At 26.5% G+C, this 18,891-nt stretch overlaps 1 protein-coding gene across 7 annotated transcripts in view; it reads left to right on the plus strand.

Annotated features, from left to right (window-relative positions):
• The window catches only part of LOC107444740 (espin protein forked), a 267,337-nt gene that overhangs the window by 229,967 nt on the left and 18,479 nt on the right, over nt 1-18,891 (plus strand). For all 7 annotated transcript variants that reach the window (XM_043049623.2, XM_043049573.1, XM_043049683.1 and 4 more), the window contains one exon: nt 16,088-16,249. In XM_043049623.2, coding sequence (XP_042905557.1) covers nt 16,088-16,249 — 162 coding nt within the window. The remainder of the gene's footprint in view (nt 1-16,087; nt 16,250-18,891) is intronic.

Here is an 18,891-nt window from a genome sequence, read left to right on the forward strand (position 1 = left end):
TCTTGAATACTTCTATTTTCCTTAATTATTTATAAAATGTAATATTTCTGACTTTTTACTGAAGGAAAAAATTTCAATTATAGATTTACTGCAACAAATAGACTTAAAAATTTAAAGTGTAATTCGTTTGCTGTTAATTTGTTAATATGTCCCCAGATTATTATGAAAATAATTCAAATATTAAATGTTAAATCGTTATTTTTTTAACTAAACTTTAAATGTGTGCTCTTTTTTAACGATAGAGAAGTTTTAAAGTTAGGTTTTATTATTTATGTAGTGCTATGGAGAAAAAGTACTCTTTTTTATCCATCATCACAAACTACTGTTTTTTTTATTACTTAAATTCTTAAAAATCTAAACATACTTATTTTTATTATAAACTTATTAGATTTTTTTTAATAGATGTAAAAAAGTATGATGTAAAAAAAATCTGTATTCGGAAAATTGAATCATTAGCAGAAATTTGAAATTTAAAAAAGATATTTTTTCGATAACATGACAACATTATTATAGTTAAAGCATTTGTTATTAATTCTTCTTGTTATTAATTCTTTGGCGAAGGGTACCAACTAATATATTTGATCATGTCATCTGCCTAGGAATGTAATTGATGCTCTTGTAATGACCATTAAAAAATGAGCCTTGTTGAAAAAATAATTTTATGAGCTTCGCCTTAGTCTTGCGGTATATGACGCTTTTATAACAGTTTGTTCAATTTATCACTCTATGACTTAACATCCATTCACTCGATGAAAACACAATTCAGTTCGCTACAGTTTACCTAATTTGGATAATATCATTTATTACACCTTTTTTTTTAATTCCAAGTATTATCTGTCACTTTTACATTTTTAGTTTTATGTGATAATACAACAAATACCGCAAAAGTAAAGTAGATTTTAATTTTTCAATACGAACACATTACTATTTTTTTTAATTATTTAATTATAATCAGTTTTGGAATATATTTAAAGCTAAAATACAGAATGTAATTTAGAGGTGAATCAAAGAGTCTGCCGGGCGAGAGCCGTCGGAGATTATGTGGTAATATCATCAAAATGGTGTCGATCTATCGTTGTTGTAAGACCCCCATCTGGATCTAATTAAAAGTATTCTTCAATCATAGTTATAACAGAACTTCTTAGGTAAAGTTTTAGAGAGTTTTAGTAATTAATTCAAATAGGACATCGTTGAATAATTTTTCCTTTAGTACAGTTTGTTGTCCCGTAACCCTGTAACTGATAAAGAAATTTCGCTAGAACAAACTTAAATACCCAGTTTGTACATAAAAATCTCCCCATAAATCACCTAGGGAATATTTTTAATGAACTTCCCGTAATCTTTTAGAATGAACGCATCATATGTTAGAATTGTAAGCCGATACTCCTTCACACCGATCGTTACTTTTGACGCTGACACCAATCACTTAAAGATGGAATTTTGGAAAGTTGATGGGGATCAGCGTTTATGTCTTACACTGTTATTGCCTAAAGTCGATCATCATCAAACAGCCATGACGTAGCAAACAAATATAATTCATAAATATATACATAGTCATATTCAAACATAGTCCTATTGCATCGAGTCATTTTTTCCAAAAATGCAAAATGGGAAAATAGCTTTACAGTATAGGAACCTTTGACCACTCTAGCAGTTTTGCGTCTATTATTTCTGTGTTTTACATGTCAAATAAGTCTGCTTTAGATTTGCTTTATCATCCTTAAAATTGTGCTTAAAAAGTTCAGTTTCACTTTTGCTTCAGATAAATACTCAACAACTAAATTCAAACAAAATGACACACATCAATCGATTCACCTCACTCATTTTCCAGAGTTAGCTCAACGAATGAATGACAACCTAAACTAATCCAATCTACCCGTATGGTGAATTTTTGCATTTAGGTTAACAATATACATATGTATCTCCGATTGCTTGCCTTGAAGTTAGATTATTGGGATCTCTAACCAGCCATCCTAACAGCTAAGTGTACATTGTTGTCATTTTCTGAAGTTGAGTGATGTAGTTTATGTTTACATTTTGCATCAAGGTGCGACCAAGAATTGGAGGCTGTCTCATCGCGTATGACATTGGTCATGATTTTTACCTCCCTTTCATGCATAACCAATTGGCACGCGACCAGAATGTGGGGGAAAAAATAAGTAATAGGAGGGAAATTTTATTTTTGACACACTTATTTGAAGCGGTCACGAACATAATAACAAATTTATTCCAAGGACGATAAAAATTGATTTGGGCTGTAAATTGCACCTACTTTTTTTTGCTGTTAATCCAAAATTATTATTCTTTTCTTAAACTGTATTTTATAATTGGTAAATGCATTGATCGTGCTCTTTAAATATTTTTTTAACAATGAAATCATTGCAACGCATCTAAAATGGAACCTTATGTTTACACTGGAAGATGTTCTTCACACTGTAAAGAAGAAAAAAATCTGGAAAACTTTGAGGTAAAACGTATTCTTCACGGTTCTTCTGCCTTATTGTAAAACGTAGTCCTTCCAGTTCTTCTGGTTATTGTAAAACGTAGTCTCTACAGTTCGATTATATTTGTACAATGAATTGTACGGGGAAGATCAGCGAGGAAAATTTACGAGAAAAGTAGTCTAAGATAATAAAGGTTGACGGTATCTTCCTTCTTATCTCCCATGACACTAAGACCAGTTTTTTTAAACATATTTTATCTAATTTGAACACTTTTCATACTATAAGATGTGGATGGGGTGCAGTTGTACCTGCTATGTTTGGTACCTATTACATAACCCTTCAATATTTACGTTTTGTACGAAATACATTTATCAATGGTGGAAAAATAGAGTTTTAATTTTGAAATCGAACAAATTCTTATAACACCTTGATGAGGAATTTAGAGCTTGACCATTTTTTTGTGTGACTTTTAATATATTTTTTGAAACATTAATAAGTAGAAGGAAAAAAAAGTTATTTTGATTCTAATTCATTCAAATATTAAAACACTATCTTTGCTACCATTGGAAAAATATTTTCTGAAACGACGAAAATTCTTTTTTCAATTTTTCTATAATTAAATTTTTGTAATCAGCTGATAATGTATAAGACTAGGCCTTGTATGTAATATCTGGAGTTTGCAGGAAAAGTATAAAATATAAAATTTTTTACATACTTTACCCAGGGATTGTAAACATTCATAAATGCTCCTTAAGCAAAGATTAGTATGATTTGGGATATAAGCCACGAAGAGAAAACAAGAGTATATTACAATTTCTTCCCATTCTTTTTTGCTAAAAAATATAACTGAGTTGATTACCTAACAAAAATTACTTTTTCTTCTATAATTCAATAAATCAGTGAAGAAAAATTATATTTCCTTAATTAAACAAATCTATTTTTTTTGAAAGATGAATTATACCTTAATTGGAATAGTTGGTTATGATTGTTTCCAATTAAGAAAAACAGTGTAAGAAATGCTGTTCATTGGTCATTTTATCTTTTTAAAAGAATAAATCAGTGTAGAGCACAGAATTTCAGAACCCAATTAGCTCCACAGAACCTGCAGCAGAGGTTGTCAAAAATTTCAGCAATTTTAATATTTCTATAACGTGTCATAATAATTCTACAATTACAAAATAATTTTGCCCAAATTTTTCTGAAAAGCTATGAAAATAAGACAATACCTTAAAAAATTTACCTATAAAGAATTTACCAATGAGATCTACCCAAGAAATGTTATTTATTGTACTGTAATTCAAGTCTGTTACTTATTTTAAATTTACACATTGTTCTATGTCATAAAACTGAAAATTAAAGTTTACGAACTAAAACAGCAGCAGAAACGCTGATAGTTTCACTCAAGAGTGTATCGGAATTGCGCAATGCGTATGAGATCCCACAAAATTTTAAAAAATATTATAGGGTCCTAAAATCCTGCACGGAGAAAAAAATTCTGATAAAATAACCGTTCTGTTTTGGTTATGATACTTCTCGTAAAAAAAACAACAACATAATTTTGGGTAATAAAGCCAAAATATGCGGTATTTAAACAATTCACTTGGTAATTTTTTGGTTTATATGGTAACAGTTTGTCAAAGATTCTGATTTTCAAAATTATAGTTTGTATAACCACATATTTAGTAATGAATAAAAAAATGAAAAGTAAATGTAACTGAATAAATGTTTTTTATGCCATTCTCCATGATACCATGATAAATTTAACAAACTTTACCACATTTTCACATTTTATGACACATTATAAAGCCATATTTTATTGATCATTTTACCAAAATCATTATAAAAATTATTGGTGTCACCATAAAGCTAGAAGCACTGTAAATTTCCCCATATTCTTGTAGTTTTGAGCAAATTTTTCTCAGTATGGTGTATAGAATACCGGTCTGGTATACAGTACATACTGGTATACAGTCTGGTATAAGCCTTTACATTAAGAAAAAAAATATTTTCAAGAATACAAAGCAAGTTTATACCTGGCAACATCCCACACGTCCCTGCTAGGTTATTAATTATTAGACCAGTTATTTCGGGAAAAATATTTCTTACTTTTTAAAGAAAATAACATAAAATATGAACCAAACCAAAATCTTACTTTCAACTCATATTAATGAATGATAATAACACTAATTCATGTTTTGTGGTTTATCATTTGGCATTAAAGACAATGTCTAAAAATGTGAGTGAAATATTTCACTACTTCATGCATTGCTGGTCGAATTTCGGCATTGTTTAGAAAACCGGATTTCCAATTTTCCCGTTAACTTATACATTTGTTATAAATCATTTTCAGTTTTTAACCAGCAATAAATATTCATCCCAATTCCTTCTGCAAAAGGAATTAATTTTAACTAAACATTTCAGAAAGTTGAAAATCAATTTTGTCCTGTTTGATTTGGCTCATAAGCATTCAGGTTATAAAAAAAAAACATACCTTTTTCTGTTATTTTGTATTTCAAAGAGTTCTAAATCGTTTGATTCTTTTAAAGATCATTATCGTTTTATTCGCGTCGTTTGCTTTTCATGTTTTGCGGTAATGTTCAATCGAGACTCGACGCCAATTTAAAATTTAACTGACAACTCCTCTGATTCTGTCAAAGTTTAGGATAAATCGGAGTAGGAACTACAGGAATATTTTCTTCGTTAGGAAGCACATTAATGTTTAATGTACCGTAACAGTCAGTAAATGTAATCTTGATCGATAACGAGGTTATAGAGTACATCGTTTTAATTATTCCTTCGTTGTTTTGTTCTTTTGACGCTTTTAAATTATTTAATACATAAAGTTCTGAAATGGAGTCCAGTTTAGCTACTATACTGTAACTTTGAAATATTACTTAAACATTTTATATAAATTAAATTTCAAATATTAATACAATATTTTTGGTATAATTTACTATGATTCGTTGAAATAAGTATAATCATTCTCTCATTTGGTATTGATGTTTTCATGCAATGCGTTTTAAATTTGCAATATAAAACCTTTTATTAACTAATGTTATATTACAAACATTTATTCAATGCAATGTAAAACATTTCTTTAACCAATCTATTTCAATATAAAAATACATTTAAAAATTACAATCATCATCATCGTCATCATCAATGGCTCGACAGCCCAGGGTGGGCCTTGGCCTTCTCAAGAAGTTTTTCCCAGGCTGACCTTTTTTTGCTAATGTTTTTCAACTTTTAGTTTTTAAGACCAAAATGACAATCACACCTTAATAATTTATTCTTTATTTATTTTTATAATTTTGAAGAAAAAAATTTTTAAAAAAATGTAGAACAATTATTAGTATTTAAATAGTAAACGAATTTATTTTAAGTATAATTAGAACTCTCACTTAAGTTTAAGAACATGGATATTACTGATTAGTTGAACTTTATAATATTGAAATATTCATATTTGGTAACGTAATATAATGCTTTTAAAGAACTTTTTGCTTTATTGTAAAAATTGTCTTTGATAGCTGCATACACATCTTAGTAATTTCTGCCATCTTTTATATTTTCAGTTTTAAACTGGCAATCAAACTAGTAAAAAAGTAATCTATTTCAAAAACCAAATGAGTGACAATTGATTTTAATAATTTAAATTGAATTGAAAAAATATCTCCCCACAAAAAGTTAGATCAAAGCATAAAAGAAATCTTCACAAAAATTTTTAAAAATCTTCAAAAAATTACTTTTACAATGCAAGGGGGGAGAGCACTATCACCCTAAGTAATTTTTCATAAAATTAGCACGATATACAGACTTGACTTAATACCTTTTTCTTACTTGGACAGTATGCAATGGCATTTAATAAGCAAATTTATATATTTCTGTGAAACATATATGTAAATCAATGAACAAGTGATATAGTGCTATGTAAATCTTCACACATAGTATTCTTAGTTTCAGTTCAAAAGGCTGTTTAAAAATCTATATTTCACAATTCCATCTACAAATGTCGTTATTCAGTATATACTAACTGTGAATGTATAATTAAGATTTTTGTTTTCGTTGTTTTCCCTCTCACAAGCCGCTATTATTTCAAGCTGTTCGGCTTATTAAAAGTTTACTAAAGATTGTTACCCTAACAAACAAAAAAGAGTTATTCCAATAATATCATTATTTTGTTTCGTTCCTATAACCTCTGTTCTCGGGGTAAAACCGGGTATTAACCGGTTTCCCCCCCCCCCCTCTTGATGTGAGTCTATGCTGGGCCAAGGAAAGCTACAGTGCAGGGGGAGAAGAAGATAACTGGGTTACATATACGATATTCCACTACTTTTTTTACTATTATTTACTTACTAGCATTTCGAAATTTCCCTTATAGTTAACATGCGAACCCGGAATTTCCACAATTGTGTGGTTATACTGGAGGTGACTTGACTTCTCCCAGAAAAAAAAATTTTACAAAAAAAGTAGTGCTATGATCCTTTTCAGGAATGATATAATGTACACAACTCAACAATGAATATCTTATTAAATCTGACAGTTTTTAGGTGGGACAATTTCACTGCAACAAGCCTTCCAATATTAGCTACCCGGTCTTTACCCCCATTTTCACCTAAATTATACTTAGAAAAAATGATATTTAGCAAAAACACTTTATTGAACATTTACCAATTAATTGTCCGTACTTTCTGAATATTGGTGAGAAACACTGTCCGAATACTAATACAGTTGAGAAATATTGACATTTTGAAAACTATTTCAGACATGGACGAAAGTGAATGTTGACATTCAAAAGAGAATCTGATCACTTTACAGAAGTCGGTTTTCAGAATTACCTAAGTTGTAACTCAATTTATATTTAAAAAAAAAAATAATAATTGCATATCCCTTATATTATGGCTTAAGGAAGTGTATGAGAATTTAAAATTACCAACCAAAAAAAAAAATAGAAAATATTTAAATGGTGAAAAAAAGATAAGTATGAATCAGTAAGTTCTGAATTGATAGATATTTCCGTTGATTTTATTTTACACAATTATTTACTACATTTCATTATATTAAACTTTTAATTAAAAAACGGTTTTATTTATGTTAATTATTAACAGCTGTATAACGTTTGCTTTAAGGAAATATACGTGGAGAAAAAAATTCTTACAAAATTGCCGAACTGCATAGCAATAACATTACTAGTTAAAAAATTAGTATTAAAAACCAAAAAATACTGTATTTAAACCAATTATTTAGTAATTTTTGCATTCATATAGTAACGATTTGCTGGAGATTCTGGTTTTCAAAGTTATAGTTCTTATTACTACTCTTTTTACAAAAAATACGAAACTGAAAAATAAATTTAGCTGAATAAGTAGCTTTTATGCTATACTCTAAGGTATCATGATGAAATTTACCAAATTTTCAATGTGCAATGTGATAAAACCATATTTTATTCATAAATTTATCCCCCAGAAAAAAAATCCTTACGAAAGCGTTTAGGTAAAAATTACCGAGCTTTATGGTGTTCCCATAGAGGCAGAAACGCATTAAATTTTTCCATATTCTGGTAGTTTTGACCATACTTTTTGTTCTCAGCGTAGAAGTAAGAAAAAATAAACAAATTCAAAGGAGAGAAAAGATAAATGTATAAATTTCGCATTCATTAACTTCGAAATGGGGGTATTTTACCATGATTTTAGGTCTAGTATTCAGAATAATGTAACACAGACATTGATATTTTTTCAGGTATTTTTTTTATTTATTTTTTTTACACACTTAAATTTTAAATTTCTTTTATCATTACCCATTGCAAAGAAGAAGAACCATACATTCAATTCTTCTTTTTCTTACTTTAAATTTTCAATTATACATACATGCGTTTTGTTAATATAAAAATTAATGATATTTAATTATCTATGTATATATCTGAAATAAACTAAAATTGAGCATAACAATTTACAAAGTGTTAAGCGATCGAGTCGCATGAATACCTTTTAGGAAAAAAAGAAAGAAAGAAAAACACCGAACTAAAAAGAACAACAAATGCTATCTGATATTTGTCTCATCAGTGCCTTTATAACCGACCGATTCGCAACGCATCATATCCCCTTCGTTTCATCCATTAAAATCCTGCGTTGGCCCGCAGCGCCATTTTATTATCTCACCAATTTTCCGTTTTATTTAATATTTTCTTTATTTCTATGCAATCTCTTTTGTTTTACGTAGAGAGAAGGAATGAAAAAAAGTGTTTTTCTTTTTATTGTTGTTGTTAGAAAAGAGATCGTTTGCTAAGAACAGTTGCAACCAAATCCGCTCGTCTGCACGCCACGGAATGTTCCTTTCGAACTATTCTTTGTCTGCATGTGGAAAACTTTTCCCCATATTTGAGAAGTACTACTTTGGAACATTTTGTAACTGTATTTAAGAATATTTATTGTTTACCATCCAAGAAAGACTTCATATTTTTATAACATTTTTTATAGAAAGTTATTGGATTAAATTTTTTTGAACATTTAAACAGGTAAGATGGGTTTTTGAAAATGTTTACTTTTAATTTTCTAATTTCCAAATTAATAGTGTACTTACGCATTAAATTATATTCTTCTGCTGTATTAGATTAATACGATGTGTAAAAAGTTATAATATGCAATGTTGTGAGAATCAGAATGTAATTATTGATTCTCTCAAAATTCTATATTAAAGCAATTAACAATCAATATATTTCATTTTTTTTTTTAGCAAAAAAAGCAATTTTGGAAATTTTAAAAACATTACAAAAAAAATAACATTACCGTTACTTTTACAATTTATTGAAAAAGTATTTATTATTTTGAAACTAAATTTTTTATACTTTTAATATTGTTTAAATACAATAATTTGGAAAATTTTCAAAAATAGTAATTTAATATCAAATTTTCAAAGAAAGTCAAAATTCAAGAGAAAATTGTTTTTAGCGAAGTTGTTTCGATTTTTGTTGTTTAGAATTAAATTTTTAATTAAAGTTTAGTTTAATTAAAGTTTAGTTAAAGTATTAGTTTTTAATTAAATTTTTTTGTTATTGTGTATTTATAACCATTCTTTGATTTTACAAAAAACCCTCAAATATTTATTTTAAATTTGACCCTTTTATAGTTTATATTTATCTATTAACTCTTGTATCGAAAATTATAGTGATTGTTTGATAAAAACTTAATCAAAATTAATGAGTCATGTTAAAGTGATCAGAAATCACTCTTCTAGTTAGTCTCTTCAGTCGCGTTAAAATACTTACAAATTTGAAAAGTGTTCACTCACTTTGATCAAAAATTATGATATTTTATCATAAGGAAAAAATTCATAGCTATGATAATTAAAGAATAGATAAATAAAACAGGTGTTGGATATTCCATACAGTACTGATATTTAAGATAAATATTTTCTTCGAACATTCTATAAAAAGAATAAAAATATTTTGCGATACGCCATGAATGCTTGTAACAATTGAATAATTAATTATTTATTATTTCGATTAGTAACAAGAATGTATAAGAATTTTCATGTTTTAGAGTTCATTTTTTTTTTTGTAAAAATTTATAGTTTAATTTGCTTTCGAATCTAATATTCTGTTTATGTTTGGTTTATCTTTTTATTANAAATTCTATATTATAGCAATTAACAATCAATATATTTAATTTTTTATTTTATTTTTTAGCAAAGAAAGCAATTTCGGAAATTTTAAAAACATTAAAAAATATAACATTACAGTTATTTTTTACAATTTTTTGAAAAAGTATTTATTATTTTGAAACTTAATTTTTTAAACATTAAATATTTCTCTCAAAATTCTATATTATAGCAATTAACAATCAATATATTTAATTTTTTATTTTATTTTTTAGCAAAGAAAGCAATTTCGGAAATTTTAAAAACATTAAAAAATATAACATTACAGTTATTTTTTACAATTTTTTGAAAAAGTATTTATTATTTTGAAACTTAATTTTTTAAACATTAAATATTTCTCTCAAAATTCTATATTATAGCAATTAACAATCAATATATTTAATTTTTTATTTTATTTTTTAGCAAAGAAAGCAATTTCGGAAATTTTAAAAACATTAAAAAATATAACATTACAGTTATTTTTTACAATTTTTTGAAAAAGTATTTATTATTTTGAAACTTAATTTTTTAAACATTAAATATTTCTCTCAAAATTCTATATTATAGCAATTAACAATCAATATATTTAATTTTTTATTTTATTTTTTAGCAAAGAAAGCAATTTCGGAAATTTTAAAAACATTAAAAAATATAACATTACAGTTATTTTTTACAATTTTTTGAAAAAGTATTTATTATTTTGAAACTTAATTTTTTAAACATTAAATATTTCTCTCAAAATTCTATATTATAGCAATTAACAATCAATATATTTAATTTTTTATTTTATTTTTTAGCAAAGAAAGCAATTTCGGAAATTTTAAAAACATTAAAAAATATAACATTACAGTTATTTTTTACAATTTTTTGAAAAAGTATTTATTATTTTGAAACTTAATTTTTTAAACATTAAATATTTCTCTCAAAATTCTATATTATAGCAATTAACAATCAATATATTTAATTTTTTATTTTATTTTTTAGCAAAGAAAGCAATTTCGGAAATTTTAAAAACATTAAAAAATATAACATTACAGTTATTTTTTACAATTTTTTGAAAAAGTATTTATTATTTTGAAACTTAATTTTTTAAACATTAAATATTTCTCTCAAAATTCTATATTATAGCAATTAACAATCAATATATTTAATTTTTTATTTTATTTTTTAACAAAGAAAGCAATTTCGGAAATTTTAAGAAACTTTAAAAAAATAACATTAAAGTTATTTTTACAATTTATTGAAAAAGTATTTATTATTCTGAAACGTAATTTTTTAAACATTGCTAAAATACGAAGATTGTAAAATTTTCAAAAATAGTAATTTAATATCAAATTTTTTTTTCAAAAAAGGCAAAATTCAAGGGGAAAGGTTTTTAGTGAAGTTGTTTCTGTTAAATTTTTATTGGTCATAACTAGGTTTTTAATTAAACTTCTTTGTTATTGCGTACTTGTAACCATTCTTTGATTTTTTTTTTAAAAATTTCAATTATTTATTTTAAATTTGACCATTTTTATAGTTAATATTTATTGCCTATTAACTCTTATATCGAAAAATGTAATGATGTTTGATAAAAACTTAATCAAAATTAATGAGTTATGTTATAGTGATCGGAAAGACTACTCTTGTAGTCACTCTTTTTAGTCGAGCAAAAATACTTACAAATTTGAAAAGTGTAGACTCACTTTGATCAAAAATTTTATCATAAGGAAATTTAATCATAAGGAAAAAATTCATAGCTATGATAATTAAAGAATAGATAAATAAACCAAGTGTCGGATATTCCATACAGTACTGTTGTTTAAGATAACTATTTTCTTTGAACATTCTGTAAGAAGAACAAAAATATTTTGCAATAAGCCATGAACGTTCGTAACAATTGAATAATTAATTATTTATTATTTATATTAGTAACAAGAATGTATATGAATTTTCATGTTTTAGAGTTCATTTTTTTTGTTAAAACATATACTTTTATTTGCTTTCGAATCTAATGTTTATGTTTGGTTTATCTTTTTATTATTTTATACGAATGTTTTGTTTTTATATGCATAAATGTCAATAATTAAATAATTGAGTTACACATTTTTTTAATATACTAGCTTATACATTTTTTAATATAATAGCTTATTCATTTTTTTAAAACAAGAAAAGTTAATTGACCCGTTTGGTTAAAATTACATTAAATTATAATTGCAAGTTGGAATATAGAAAAATTAATTGTTATAAGAGAATACGTAAAAAAATGTTTTAACATCTTAAGGGAATAAATTGTTTTTTAAAATGAAATGCGTTCTCTTATGTTAATTTAAAACATTTAATTTTTAAAACTCTATTGTTTATTTTTTACTGTAATTATTTATTTTCTATCACCTTAACCTATTTTTCTTTCAAAATATCCCAATTAGTATAGTATTCGCTATTTAACTACTTCATCTCAAAAAATTTCTAATATTTAAAAAATATTTTAAGTTAATCATTCAGCAGGACTCGACAAAAAAATTATAAGCTTTTTTGAGGAATTTATCTAAATTAGAGAAAGTTTTGAAATGATATCATAAGATTTGAGTCTTATTTTAAAAATACACCGCAACAGACTGAAAAACAAAAACTCATTCTTACTAATAAACATAAATATGATATAATACATATCATACGATTCAGAATGTGAATATATAATATTCATTTTTTTACAAAAATACTTCATCAGTTGCTCTATTTAAAGAATGTTATTTAATGAAGCATAAAATTGTTTATTTTAGTAAATGGTGAATGTTTAATTCAAAGCTGAACTATTTCCTAAGATTCGTTTATACTGTCCATTGATATTTTTTACTTTTAAACATTTTTATTAGAATTTATATCCTTAATGAACCTGAGTACATGAGAAATATACATAATAATTATTTATTTATTTTGGATACTAATTTAAATATATTGTTAATGTTAACTAATTGATGTAGGTATTCTACAAACGTATGTTTCAATTATGTACTATAAATAAAGAAACTACAATCGTTTGCTAAACAAGGTCCTTACTAAAATTTTACCGTTTCTTATAATTTTTAGCCAATTATAATTTTTAAACCATTTTCGCTTCTCTAATTATTTAAAAAAAAAGCTTTAATTTAATTTTTAACAGTTATTCTTGAAATAATGAATATAATCCCACACTGAGAAAAAGCATCGTCAAAACTACCCAAATATGGTAAAATATACCGTGCTTTTGGCTCTATGGGTACTAGAAGCTCGATAATTTTTACCGAAGTGCTTTGGTAATGTTTTTGGTAAAATTAACTATAAAATAAAGTTTTATAAAATGCGATAAAATTCGGTAATTTTGAAATGATACCTTGGATCATGGCATAAAAACCATTTATTCGGTTATATTTATTTTTCAGTTTCCTACTCTTTACTAAATGTGCGGTAATAAAAACTATAATTTTGAAAATTAGAATTTTCGGTAAACCGTTACCATATAAACAGAAAAATTGCCAAATGGATGGCTTAAATTCTGTATATTTTAGTTCTAAATACTTGAATTATGTTATTTTTATTATTATTATTAGAAATGATATTAGCTTACAGTACGGTAATTTTACCACAATTTGTTTTCCTTCAAAGCAATTTAATATCCTTTTGATTTGGCTCTAGTCAAATTCAAACGGAATGAATACAACTCTACGCTTGATTTTTATGAGGTAGATATTTGTATGAGGAGAATTATTTATGTAGCCGTTTTTTAAGTATTAAAAAAAATAATAATAACTTTGCATAAAAACGTAAAACAATTTTAGGTTTTCCGCGTTGGCAAGATTTTAAGAATACTTAAAACTTATCTGTCAGAATATAAATTTTAACTAATAGTACTTCATAAATTTTGATAACTATTTACAATGTTATTAAAGGGGAAATTGTGAGAAATATAGTTACAATGTTACTAAAGGGAAAATTGTGAGAAATATTCATCACTTATTTAATGGATTTCAATATTGAACTTAAAAATCATATAATAGTTCATATAATAGTACCGCTGTTACAAATGATATATATCGCAGCCTATAAAAATGCGGAAAATATATTACATCTTTTATTAAAATTTTCATATATTGTAGGATTTATTTAAATTCAATTTTATTATCAAAAGCTGAAAAAGATATAATTTTATAGACATTTTTTTTCCTTAATAAAAATATGCATTGGTTTTAACGTAAATCACTATCAAGTGTTATCGCACTTAAGAAACAAATAATTCAAAGCGACATTATCTCCGTTTTTCCTTGGATAATTATTTTCTTCACGGGCAGCCAGAGAAGCGTGTGAAATACATTCCTCTTAGCAATTTTTGCCTCATCAAAAGCGAGAACTTGAATTTAGTGAACAAAGGCTCCAATAGTTTCTTTTAAAAGCCGTCTCTGTCAGTAATTGGATGAAATCATTCGAATCTCTGTAATTGACTCTAGGATGTAAAATATTTAAAAGCTTTTATCTCATTGAAAAGAATGTTTTAACACAAAAGCATTGGACATTAAGTAGGTTCTGGCTGTTTCACAAGGTACTTGATTTTAGCAATGAGCTTCAATTGGATAGGTAAATTCTAACAAATATCTCAGAAATATATTGACGTGTATTTTTATACATTTGAATTGCTAATTTTAATAATATTCTCGATTTAAATTAATAATAATATACTTAAAATTCAATAAATACTTACAACTAGTGGGCTGCGCCCCCTGCTCGCTAACGCTCGCCAGCCCCCGAAAATTGCTACGCAATGTTATATGGTTTGCTTCGCAAACCAAGCTCGCTTCGCTCGCTACTAACTAAGGTGCATTGCAAATTCACAAAATTCTAAGAATTCAAAACAATCATTCAAATCCATATAACAACTTTTTTTTCTAAAAAAAAATACATCNATGTTAACCAACGCAGATTTATTCATTATTTACTCTTTTTTCCAACCCATTTGAAGAATGGGTATTCCTTCATCAAGTAATGTAATAATTTAGACTAGTATTTCATGGTTTTAGAGTACTGTTTTTTTTAAAGAAATATTGGTTTAAGTTATCTTTAAAGCTTTTTCACAATTTGCAAACTCATACATAAATGTTACTTTTTCCTCAAAAAGTGCTTTTATTAAACTAAATATAATAAATAATAAAACTTATTTTAACTGCGAATAATACTATATATAAACAGCATTATTTAATCAGATAAAAATAATTTAATTTTGACTCTTACGAATTTCTTATTTTGTCTGTTCGAGATGCTTATGCATATATAGAGCATCAAATAAAATTAGAAAAAAAAGCAGAAGGTACATTCCTTAAAATGATTTGAGTATAATTAAGAAAGGGAATTTATTATAAAATGTCATATGCACTTTTGGTACTGCTTTTATATAGACTAAAAAAAAAACTCAGATAAAACAGATGATAGCAGCATTGTGCAACACGAGCAATGAAACCTTTGTATACTAAAGAGAGATTTTGTATAAGCATGAGCAAGCTTAAAAATTATGTTTATTACCAGAAGTATTTAATTGTGTTAAACTTAAATAGATTAGTATCCTACAATAAAAAGTGAAGAATGTAGAGCTAAATATCTATTACTTGACATAATGATTACGATTTGCCACGTTATTGCTGATTTTGATCTTTGACAATTTTTAGTTAGGTTATAATTGGGGTTGGAACTTAAAATCGAAATGTATGTGACAAAACTAAAACAATTAAGCGTTTGACAATGTTTAACTTAACTTAAAACGTTTAACTAAATAATTTTAAATGGTGTTTATTAAAAATTACAATAACAAAAATCCATTAAACTTGAAAATCATTTGTTGTTGTTTGTTCAGTAAACTTGTAGTCTGTACAACAAACAGTTTGTACGAAAATCAACAAGTATTTTTGGTGATACTATTGTTAGCATAATATATACAACAACTACATTGATAATCAAAATTTGAACAACATTGATAAACAAAATTTCCCTTTTCTTTCTTTCTACAGTGCCTAGCTGTTCTGATTGCCCATGCGTCAGATCCCAGACACCAGAGTGAACCAGGAGTATCAGCGGTTCTGCCTCCCACTGGACCAGCAGCGACCCGCACTGTCCGCAGGTGCACTTGCCGAACGCCTATGTCAAATCTGAGGCCGTCACATAGAAGAACAGTAAGGACAATTTTTATTTTTTTGCATTAATGTTACACTGAGTCATAGGGGATATAGCGTTCGCCTTTCAATGGGGTGCCACAGGTTCGAATACCAGTGGTGGCTAGTTGAGGCAAATTCTGCTCCCGGCGCGCACCAACCACGTTGACGTAAAATACCTCCTGTAATAGACGAAGCATGGGCTAGAATTCACTTACCGTCGAGCAAAGCAAAAAAAAAGTTTTCGCGGTTTTCTAAGCCGTGTAACGCAAATGCGGGTTACTTCCTTCATAAATCCTCTACGAAGGCTAGTTTGTCCCAATGCTGGATCCAGGAGTTTTATTGTCTTCTGAGTTGGGCATAAAATTACAAGGCTACGGAGTTGAACATTATAGTCGTAAACTCAGAATTGGATCGGTGTTCGACAGCGGTTATAAAATAAAATATAATGCTGTGTTGACTAAGGTCCTATTGCGAATTTAGATCGGGGGTGACACTAAAAGAAAATTCTAGCAAATTAATGAAAATTATAAAAAGCATTTTTAATTAGCAGCTACGTCTGTAAAACTTTAGATTTTTATTTTAAATAATATATTGCTTATTTCAAGTAGGTACAAGATTTTAATTTTCCTAAAAGTCCCCTTATAGTTTCTTTTCTTTTGCCCCTTATAGCAAATTATGTAAAAAAAAATGCATCATTTGTTATAAGGGAGCAAATACTATAAGGGAACGATTACTTTATTAAAAAGCATTATAAATTAATATTATATTTTAGTTTTTTTTATCTGTATAATGCAGAGTGTTCCGTAATCACCACCCTTCACCAATTAAAGAAGTATATGCGTCATGCATATTCATTTTTAAATTAGAAAGAAACAAACACGTGATCGAAATCTCCCAAATCAAAAGTGAGGAGGACAGTGTTAAAGATATCAAAACCATCTTCATGTAAGGATGAAACATTGATCGTTTTTCAAATCTTCTTGCGATCCAGCTTTAATTTTTTTAGTCCCTTATTCTATAATAATTTTAGTTCTCTAATAATGTTAAATTCCGATAAATTCGGTTTTTACTTATTAGTTATTAATTTCTCCATTAATATTTTTATTTTTTCTTATTAACTTCACTTTTGAGAATTATTCTGAAAATATATATTTAAGTAGGTTATCAAGAAACATTCGTTGTATGATAATTTTTATAGTTATGCAACCGGGATATTATTGTTATTGTAAGCTTTTTTTTCTATACACTTGTTTGATTTTTTTAAAATTGAATTTGTTTTTAAAAGATTAATTTTGCATTAATGCACAGTGTATTATTGAATATAATACTTAATTATTGTTATTAATTCAATAATTTCAGATGTTAATAAAATAATTATTGCTCCTCTCAATTTCTTTTTTCAAAAATTAACTTAGAATATATAATTATTTTGATTAAAAAATAAGCACTGTAGCTTAATAAATAGTTATTGCACTTCATAAAGAAATCATGAAATTCAGAATGAATTAAGAAATCATGAAATCTAGAATGAATTAGGAAATCTAGAATGAATTAAGAATCGTTTCACAATCATAATTTGTTTATTTTATAAATAATTAATATATTTGTTCTAATTTGTAAATTAAAAAATAGGCTTTATAATGAGCAGTTTGTATTGAAAAATTAAATCATTGTCTTGCAGTAAATACTTGTTGCATTTCTTATCAAATTGGGGAAAAAAACATACTAGTTTACGAAACTCAGTATCATTCTACCAGATTACGTTTTTTTCGTTTTTCTTTGAAATAATGTTACTTATACTGTTGCCGTGGTTGTTTTCATAGTTCTTGCTTTTTTGAATTTCGTGACCTCTGCAAGTTGTAGGTGAAATTTACGAGGCGTCCGTAAAAAAAACTCTTCTAATGCCTACTATCATGACGTCATAGATCTCGTAAATTTTGCCATATTTCCCCGAAATACATAACAGCGGCTGAAATAAAACCACGCGAATTTCTCCTCCATTGTATTGGGTTCCTTCCAAACAGTTCCAATTCCCCCATTTAGATTGGAATTTCCACTTATTGATTGGTTATAACAAAAGGTGAAGGGAATTGGTTAAAGTTCAGTTCTGTTTTCCAATGAATTATACAGAAAAAAAAAATATGTATTGAAACAGCAATTTATTGTTTTCTATTTCTTTTTAAAATTCCTCTTTCGTCGAAAAAAGAAATGTCAATAAATTATAATTTTGTTTATAGCAGTTTAAATTTCATGTACTAGTCTTGTTTTTGTTGGAATTGTTTAAATATTTTTGAACTCATGGTGGGGCGATCCGTTAAAGCGAGGTTCATACATTTTGCAGAAAGTCTCATCCGATCCGATAGAAAGATCGATCAAGTATACAAATCGGAATGGATTTTAAACCACTTCGATGTAGTGTAGAATCCACTAAAATAAAAAATAATTGCAACTTCAAAAAAAAAAAAAAAATGCCTACTTAAGGTTGAAATAATTTCATATTATTATTGTAGAAGTATTTAAGCCCTTTTTTTTTAAATAAAATTCTAATAACTTGTAATTTTTTAAACAAATAAAAAGTTATTTTTGAAAAAAATCCATATCTTAGTTTATAAGAATAAATAAATAGGTATAAAACCTTAAACAATATATATATATATATA

Source organism: Parasteatoda tepidariorum, chromosome 4 (assembly GCF_043381705.1).
Source record: "Parasteatoda tepidariorum isolate YZ-2023 chromosome 4, CAS_Ptep_4.0, whole genome shotgun sequence".
In the NCBI taxonomy this organism is placed as follows: domain Eukaryota; kingdom Metazoa; phylum Arthropoda; class Arachnida; order Araneae; family Theridiidae; genus Parasteatoda; species Parasteatoda tepidariorum.